Source organism: Scylla paramamosain, chromosome 5 (genome assembly GCF_035594125.1).
Source record: "Scylla paramamosain isolate STU-SP2022 chromosome 5, ASM3559412v1, whole genome shotgun sequence".
NCBI lineage: Eukaryota > Metazoa > Arthropoda > Malacostraca > Decapoda > Portunidae > Scylla > Scylla paramamosain.
Window position 1 is genome coordinate 30,585,056 of NC_087155.1, and position 9,807 is coordinate 30,594,862.

At 43.9% G+C, this 9,807-nt stretch overlaps 1 protein-coding gene across 3 annotated transcripts in view; it reads left to right on the top strand.

Annotated features, from left to right (window-relative positions):
* The window catches only part of LOC135100821 (crustacean calcium-binding protein 23-like), a 42,746-nt gene extending 33,304 nt beyond the window's left edge, over window positions 1-9,442 (top strand). For 2 of the 3 annotated variants that reach the window (XM_064004188.1, XM_064004189.1), the window contains exons 2-5: window positions 5,185-5,343; window positions 5,943-6,120; window positions 6,972-7,181; window positions 7,319-9,442. In XM_064004188.1, the coding sequence (XP_063860258.1) occupies window positions 5,192-5,343; window positions 5,943-6,120; window positions 6,972-7,181; window positions 7,319-7,423 (645 nt within the window). In that variant the 5' untranslated portion in view covers window positions 5,185-5,191 and the 3' untranslated portion in view covers window positions 7,424-9,442. The remainder of the gene's footprint in view (window positions 1-5,184; window positions 5,344-5,942; window positions 6,121-6,971; window positions 7,182-7,318) is intronic. The other variant, XM_064004186.1, reaches the window with a different exon arrangement.
* The last annotated feature ends 365 nt before the right edge of the window (window positions 9,443-9,807 follow it).

Sequence of the window (9,807 nt, forward strand, 5' to 3'; positions counted from 1 at the left end):
TGGCCCCGCCCTGACGCCACCTTTGCTAGGGAGAGCTAGAAGGTCTGCCAGCCACGCGGGAAATCGGACCCTTGTTTGTGCGCTCCGAAATTATCTCCTGTGTTGCTGGGATTTGTGGGAAAAAATCACGTCATTACTGATTTTTTTTTTCCCTGGCGTCGATCAAAGTCTGCCTCGCATCCCTCGCCCGGCCCTCGTCAGCACGCGGACAGACTGATGAATGAGGACAAATTGTATTAGAAAAAACCGGGTGAGGTGTAGAAATACTCAGGTGAGTATGAGGCCAGGTTCCAGGATGGAGGCGATGTAAGGCAGCGTGAAGGGAAGGAAGGAAGGGGCGTGGAGGAACAGTGATGGCATGTAGGGAGGGTCTCCTTAGGGGGTATGTAGGGCTGGTAGGTTTCGCTCCATTTCCATAATGAAGGTCTCGCTCAACCGTCCCCCCAACTCCCACACCACCGCCTTTCCGGGGTGTTCTGCTGGCCCTGGTGTGTGGCGGGAACACGTGACATGATTCCCTCGCATGTCGTGTCCTCATGCAGTTTCTCGGCTCACTTGTTACGTGGTTGCATGTGACGCTCTGTGCCGCTGCGGCCACTGAAGTGCTGCCTTATCAATGACATGAAGCGATTGACTTCCATGGGCAATTTATAAGCCCACTGGCACCGCACTACGTACTGTTGCCTTAATACGTCTACCACTTGTTCGGTTTTCTGCGGCACATCCTCAACAGACAGGTGTTGACTGGGTCAGGGCGTCAAGGCCTTCCACCAGGGGCTCCCACATGCACCATGGGCGGGGCGGAGGCTCAACATGGTCTTTCCAGATTGACTGAGTTTTCTCTCCCACTTAACTACATTTCACTCGTGATGCAACGAAATATGGAACAGGTGCCGCGTGAAGTGTTGCCAAAGTTTAGACGGCGGCCATTTCCTTGACTGTAGAGCCGGTGGTGGTAAAGGTTACTTACTGATCGAAAGACAGCAATGATACATCCGGTAGGGTCTAGTGGCGATGAATTATTCACATTCTTTTCGTTGGAACCTGGATTGACCCTAACAGCCATGCATCTTGCTTAAAATTCATTGCCACAACGCGTCCGTTACCAGTGAGCCTTTAATCAGTCGCCATTGTCTTGGCTTTTAGATAATCAATGCTCAAGACAAATGTTCCACTCACTGTCTCCAGCCGAGCTGCTTCAGCAACAAGCACCAGGATGCCGCAAACTTGGCAGTATTCCCAGCCCTGTGGCCGCATAGCAGGATCGGCGGCAGGTGAGGGTGTCGGCAGCTGGGTGACCCTGCCAGGGCCCTATTGATCCTGCCGGTGTGCGCCACGCTGCTCTCGCCCGTCCTAGGGATGCTGCCCTGCTGGGTGTCTCGGGTGGCGAGGTGTCGCCCGCCGTGCCTTTCTGCCTCGCCCACCGTGCCTTCCTGCTACTCGTGCGCACCATCACAGTTTGGTGGTGACTTTCGACTTGTAGCGCGGGTCCTTCCTTGACCTTGCTGATGAAAGCCGGACCAATTACCAGACGTGCTGGCTGGGCGTGAACACAAGGCCTCGCTGTTGACACAAGTCTCTCGTGTTTCTCCGATGTCTGATAAGGCTAAAGCCATTATACAGACACTCCCAGCGGCGATAATTGCTGGCTATATTGACTCTTAGAATGTCTGCGGACTATTACACGTAATTTTTACCAACCACTTATAAGAATTAGGTATCCATCATACTTCAGTGTGATTTTCTGTTGTAGCGTATTGAACTTGCCCTACCTACGGTGCTTAGTGCTAAATGGTCAGGCTCGGATAGTCTTTCACCGCCGCGGCTGTAGGGCTACGATGGTGGTAATGGAGGGTGATGAGCGGCCTCAGGAGGGGAATTAGCCAACGGAGCAAGTTAACGAGACGTAAGGAATGTTACGTAAGATGGCCATTCTTACATAACGATACAGAGACCGTTTTCGCTTCAGTACGTGCTGAAAGAAATTGAATCGAGTTTGCCATGGTCTGGCAGTGTGTGTGTGTGTGTGTGTGTGTGTGTGTGTGTGTGTGTGTGTGTGTGTGTGTGTGTGTGTGTGTGTGTGTGTGTGTGCGCGCGCGCGCGCGCGCGCCCACTTATTTCTTGATGTGTTGCTTGCTTTTTATTATGAAGGTGCAAACACTTTATTAATCAAAGGTTCATTTAAGCGATTTATTTATTTATTTATTTACTTTTGAATGTATAAAATAATACTATGTTTTCTTTTTTCTAAATTGGCGTTTTAGATTTTAGTATATAGTATATATGTGGATTATAGTATATAGTGATGAGAAATTACATGTCACGATATATATATATATATATATATATATATATATATATATATATATATATATATATATATATATATATATATATATATATATATGGTTTATTATCAAAGTACAGTAAAAAGCAGAAAAGCTGGTCATTTTTCTATTTGTGTAGCAGCACGGTAAATCACCGTGTGTACAACAAAGCGATAATCTTTCATGGCACAGCAGCCATACGTCCCTCCCCGACCCTCCAGCAGCTCTCACAAGCACCAATAATAAGAACAATCACTCATGTGCGGTAGGTGTTGGACGACGCACACACGTCACACGCTGACGGATCGCCTGTGTGCGCTTCTCTTCAAAATTGCTATAGATCTCATATGGACTAAGTCGTGACTGTGTGGAGCTGTAGTGAGTTCAGTCACATGGTGCTCCACCTCGGTCATGCCTGGAGGTGGGCGGGCACCGATTTGCTCCTAAACTATATATATATATATATATATATATATATATATATATATATATATATATATATATATATATATATATATATATATATATATATATATATATATATATATATATATATATACGAGTATATATATATATATATACGAGTATATATATATATATATATATATATATATATATATATATATATATATATATATATATATATATATATATATATATATATATATATATATATATATATATATATATATATATATATATATATATATATATATATATATATATATATATATATTCTCTCTCTCTCTCTCTCTCTCTCTCTCTCTCTCTCTCTCTCTCTCTCTCTTTCTCTCTCTATGCAGAACTGTTAACAGAAAATGATACCAAGAGTGCAAATTGTCTGCGTTACAATGTAGGTCAAGTATGAAATTCCCTGCTTTGCCAGGAAGAATCAGTGACCCACGAAAATTAGATTTTTCTTCCACTGAAAAAATTATCAACCGCCACGATGTGCGCATGAGAACCACCGAAAGCGCGGGTCCTCCACGTCTGGCTGCTTCTACGAAAACAGCGGTATTTTCACCTTGATGTAGAACTTTAAGGCGTTAGCGTTTGATGTTGATGTGATATGGTAGTGCGTACTTGCTGCTTCTGTTGTGTGGACGCGACCGTGAGTTATAAATGGAGTTGTGGCACTGAAACAATAAGGTCATATATTGCAGGGTGAGATTACGAGAAAAGGGTGTTACTTCATGTAGTGGTAATGCACTACTCACCGCAGAACCGTATTAGTGGTGATGTTGCTGCTTGAGTTGATAATAAACATATATAGAAGGGTGAGTCGGAGGGGGAGGAAAAGGAGCACACACACACACACACACACACACACACACACACGCAAATTATACCTGAGCGTGTCTGATTACACCATCAGCCGCATGGACTCGTCTGCGGCTACGCGACACACTTGTTATTAGTCCAGATTAGCGGCGACTGGCGACCTAATACTGTAGGTGTATTGTCAATTATTGACATCCTCGCCATGTGCGCCTCCGCTCGATATTCACAGTCCGCCTGCCCGCATTTCCTCGGTTTACAGTCACTTGGTACTGGGCAGATGGTACTCAGGTCAGATGATCCTCAAGACCGAGCGGTGTGAGTGGAAATAGGCCTCATGACGTTTGGTGCTCGAGACACTTGGTACCCAAACCATTTGGCCTCCAAAATGTCTCTAGACGCAGACATCTGGACTACAGGCTTCGTGAAGGCAGCATGTGGATCCACACACACCATTATAACGTTTGCCAACCCATCCACTACTTACTCAACCACATCCACCCATCCACTCAACCACTCAACCACCCCCTAATACACTTACCCATCCATCCAACCACTGACTCCCATTGATCCATCCATTCATCCACCTGTCCACTCACCCACTTACCATCTGCTCACCCACCAACACACCCACTCACCCAACCATCTATTCACTGTCTCATCCACCTACCCACTCACTGACCCGCCCATCCACCCATCTACCGACTCACCTGACTACAACCACTACCTCCCACCCTTCCCTCCCCTGTCAACCTGTATCCGCACCCGCACCTGTCCCCTGCCATGTATAAGCAAACACGCCCGTTTTATTGATGCCTGTCGTCTGTATGAGTGCTTTATGTGATGCATGGTGACAGTGAATCTCTCCACCTCCATGAAGCGATAGTGGAGCGTGTGAGGTTCAGTTATGAGTGTAACTACAGAGACAGCGATTCCGTGTTTTCATCTTATTCTTTCTTGTGAATTTTCCGCTTTGCAGTGTAAGGATCAAGATCACTTCTTGACTGATCGCTATATGTAAGTTGTTTCCGAATTTTAAAACAGTATTACATATTTATTGATCTACGCTCAAAACTACACTATGGGGTTTATTTGTTTATTTATGTATTCATTTATTGAGTTTACTTTATTTTATTTACCTATTTGTTTCATTTTTTACTTTATTTTATTTTATTTTTTTGTATATATGTATGTATGTATTTATTTATTTATTTATTTTATTTTATTTTATTTTATTTATTTATTTTTTTTTTTTACACGCTTACATTTCGTAACTAACTTTTCTATACAATAGTGTTATGTCGTCATACCGGTTTGTTGACAGTGCGCAAAATGTGGGTCATGGTTGTAATATTTGGTTGTAATAGAATATTTTAAGTGTTCTATTCTAGTGGGCAGTGAAACATCTACTAGTCCATTCAGTTGTAAATCTATCTATCTATCTATCTATCTATCTATCTATCTGTCTATCTATCTGTCTGTCTGTCTGTCTGTCTATCTATCTATCTATCTATCTATCTGTCTATCTATCTATCTACCTATGTATATCATTATCTATTTAACAAGGTATTTTCAACAGCAGCAGCATGGCCAATCGTCCAAGGACCGCCTCCACCAGGAACGAGGAAGACATGATGGCCAACGCCAAGCGCAAGCTAGCGCAGGCCAACGATCCTGTGGAGAAGCTGCGTCTCATGTGCCTCAGCCGCGGGGTCTCTGGCATCATGGGCATGGGCAAGTACGTTCCTGTGTTATTATGTTTTTCTGGTCGTCTTGATATCCAAAGTTACATGATCACGATGCATCTGTTCATCTTGTGTGGTATTTTCACGAAATATCCAGCTCATCCTATGAACAGTTTCGAGTTTTCGTGTTTTTGTTCAGTCAGCCATCTCTTATCTCATACCTAAATAGAGCTCCCCATTCATCACACTCTTAGAGCAGCAGAATTGGGATGATAAGGAAATATGTACCCTTCTCTTATCAAATCCGAAGATTAACACCCGCCTTAATGCAAACCAGCTACCTCTAAAAATCACTTTCATCTGGAGGGTAATGGTAAGGCGAGAGTATTACGCGCTGACCAGCAATGTTCAGGCTTGTCTGCTGCGTCTGAAAGGAAACCAGAAAAAAAAAAAGGATATAATGGCAAGGAAGTTATTAGATTATTTTTCAGCAGTTCATCAGCGTAAATATTTCTATGATGTAAACAGGATTACAACAAAACATACCCTCGTCAGGCCAAAAAATTTTTTTTGTGATTAATACTGGTTGTCTTGTGTAACCTTTTCTGCGAAGCATCAGAACTCTTCTTGTTATTGTGTCACGTTGTTGCAGAGTGTTCCGTAGGATGGACGACGACGGCTCCCACAACCTGAACATGGAGGAGTTCAGCAAAGGCATCAGGGAGACGGGACTGCAACTCAGTGAAGAGGACAACGAAAAACTCTTCAACGCCTTCGACAAGGATGGCAGCGGCAGCGTCAACTACGACGAGTTCCTGGTGGCCATAAGGGTGAGTTTCCCATAATGTAAAAATAGGAAAAAGAGTTGAGAACTGCTTGTAGAAAGAGGAAGAGCCTCGCGTGACGCCCAGCTCGTGAGTCAGACTCTTCCCTCGCACCACACCTGCTTGACCCCTCATACCTGCTCCTTATAAGCACGGCCTCGTACCCGCTAAAAACGGCTCCTGAGAGAATTGACAGTCTAGGAGGATGGCATTAGTGTAGGATGGTGGCCTGTGTTTAATTCGGAACTAAACTAGCTAATCCGTTTACAACTTTTTTTCGAATGAACTTTTCAAGAGAGGTAATTAAGAGTAATTTTTCCCTCATTTATTATGCCTTTTGCCAGCCTTCTTTATGAGAAAAACATAAAGTGAAATCTAAATAAAACCACGCAACAAATGTAAACTTTGGGTCATCAGCTTAACAAAATTTATGGTATTCAGTTTTTTTTTTTTCCCTTGGTTATCTTATTGCATAATATGTCCCTTATCTCTGTGACATTTACACTCATTATCAACATCGAACGTGCAGCTCACTACTGAGAAGAAATTGTAAGTCATGTCTTTATCACCCACCACACTACGCCACACCACAACCACACATCAACACGCCATGAACCGCACCAACACACCACCAACACCAGCAACAGTAGAGAAAGCAACACACAACACTCCAGCACCTCCCCACACTACATTACACCACACCACGCCGCAACACAACCACTGCATTACACCCCGACACGCCATGAACCTCACCAACACACCACCAACACCAGCAACAGTTGATGAAGCAACACGCAACACTCCAGCAGCTAAGAACCCATCCAGTTCGTCTCCTAATCCACCCATCTTCAAAACAGCCCAAGATGAACGACAGGAGAAAGAAGCTGGTGGACATGGCCTTCGACAAGCTGGACAAGACTGACGACGGGGTGGTGACCTTGGAGGACCTGAAGGGCGTGTACTCGGTGACCAACCACCCCAAGTACCAGTCCGGGGAGATGACGGAGGAGGACATTCTCAACACCGTCCTGAAGAAGTTCGAAAACAACACCTCCATGGACGGCAAGGTGAAGGACGAGGAAGAGAAGGACATTAGTAGGGAAATATGTATTGAAATTGGTATGAGTAGAGAAAGAGAGTTAGATTTGTACATATCGAAGCTACGCACATAAAAGCAAAGTCATCACCAGTGTCTGTCTTCCAGGTGACGCGGGATGAATTCTACGACTACTACTCAGCCATCAGCGCCTCCATCGACCACGACGCTTACTTCGACCTCATGATGCGCAACGCTTGGGGCATCAAATAAGTGCCTCGCCCTCCCTCACCAGCGTCCTCATGCCCTGCTGGGTGTGGACATGCCCATAGTAATTAAAGCATCATCTTCATCCACTAACAATTAAGTCCTCCCGCTGCAGTTTTCATTCATTTTAACTCTCCTTGTCCTATTATACAGTCAGCAGTTTTCTTTGTATGTGAATATTGCTCGTTGATTAGGTCTCTGAATCCCGTACACACACTGCCAGTTCAGATAAAGTGTCTCAGCATACAGCGAAAGGTAGAATATCCTTAGGTGACCCGCGCACACTTACTACCCGCTTACTTACGTCTGTGTCCATTACGAAACTCGTCATCTGTGGAGAATTTGACGTGCGTATGTATGTGTCTGGATTAAAGGCATCTGGCGAGCAGGCTTCTGTCTTGCGCTCCTTATTGGATATTTAATGAACTAAAAGGAACATCCATTAGCGCCATCAGAGAGCCAATGCATGTATTTCATACCACTCTATTCATTTACTATCAAAACATTACATTTGATGATTAATTACCTTTTATATATTATCGTGTTAAGAAGAAATTCGTGTGCACTATTCTTGCCCAAGTCACATACGTACAGTACAGTACCCAAGCACATTACCCAGTCACCACCCTGCTCTTCGCTGCTCGCCTCCCCCTCCTTGTGTAGCAGCAGAGGTCAATGTTCTAGTTTCATACAGACACCCGTCCAGATCTCTTAACTTGACATACGTGTAAATCAATTACATCCATCCACTGCTGCCCTCGTCCCACTGATACCTTTGAACCCGTCTGTCCCTTACGCCGCGCTCCAGTCCTCCTGTTGTTACGTGCTGCACTCGTCAGAAGTATTGGGGGAAACCTAAATTAATTACGTAAAGGTTTTCATAGTTGTAAGCTTCTCGTTGATGCAGTGTAAAGTTGTGAATGTGAAAAAAACGAGTAATGAGGCACAATTATTTTTTACATGAACTTGAGCCAAATGTGCTCTGGAAAAGCCAAATTAATTATTTAAAAATTTCCATGGTTGTAATCTCGGTGGTGGGGTTTGCCTCGATAGTGTGGCACTTTTCATGTCAGTCCTGTGGAAATTTTTCGCTGGTTCACATGTCCCAGTATTGCGAGGCCTGTCTCGTGCCGTCCTGCACAGCACAACACCCACATGGGGGCAAGGATGAGAGAGTCTCATCTTTTCATGCGGGACGTTGTCTGAGGCGAGGACATGACGCTGCCACATCTTCCCCTCGTGCCTCGTGTTGCTGGGCACGTGCCTGGCTGTCATGGTCCTCTAGGGCGCGCCATTCATCACACGCCGTCACCACACGGTCAGCCCGACACATTGTAACGGTCACAAGGACACCACCATACTGTGCCCATCACATCTCAAACGCACAAAACGCCCCAGATGTAAGTCGCCAGAAAAATATTTCCGCCAGCCGTAATTTAATGATACATTTGATACATTCCTATGATTAATGATTGAAACTTACATTTAAAGTTTTATATTTTTCTCTTCTTTTCATACTGGACTTTACATAAATATAAGAAATTAATATCCTTCTCATACGTGTTTTCCTTTGTAGTTTGTTGTATGTGTCTCTAAACTTGTCGCTTCTCTTGTCTGCGCCGAATATAACCCTGGTAGTATAAGACAAGAGCTTGAGGGGCCCGGCACGGCGCCCCTCCGCCGCTCACCTCTATGCTTCCTCAGTCTTGATAGTTACGCCCTAAGGACATCAGCACAATTTCACGTCTTAATTCAAATTTTCAAGTTGTGCAAATTCACGGTAATTGTGATTAAAGGTGTATGCAAATTTGTAATAACTCCAGTAAAGTGTGAAGTGTAACAAATTATTTTCCCGTCGTTACCTGTCCATCCTCAGGTGTGAAATTGTGTTTTTTTTTTTTTTTCTATGATGGTGATGGTGATGATGATGATGATTATGATGATGATGAAAGTTAAGCCTATGCCAATGTTATACTTCCAACATTTTATTTCAAACTTAAGGAATGTGAAATAAATATATATACGTTGAAGGTGATGGTCATATCCTTTACCAATGCACCACTTACCCAAGACGAGTTTGGCATTAGGCTTCACGCCGCTACACCGCGCCACGCCACGCCACCCTAAGGTTTACATTTCGTTATCCTTAATTAACAACCTTCAGTGAATCCTGCGGTAAGTTTCTTTCTTTTTTAAAGGAGTCTGTTTCACCACCACGCTCTCCGTCAACAGAAGATTAATTGTTACAGGAGGGAATTCTGACTATGTTCCCCAACCATGGCACTTCAAAAAATATTAAAAAAGTGATATGTTACCAAGCTGCGCAGGGGTTGTTGGCCGTATGCACTCACAGCTTGCATGAATGAAGGCAGGTGACGGGTAAATATACT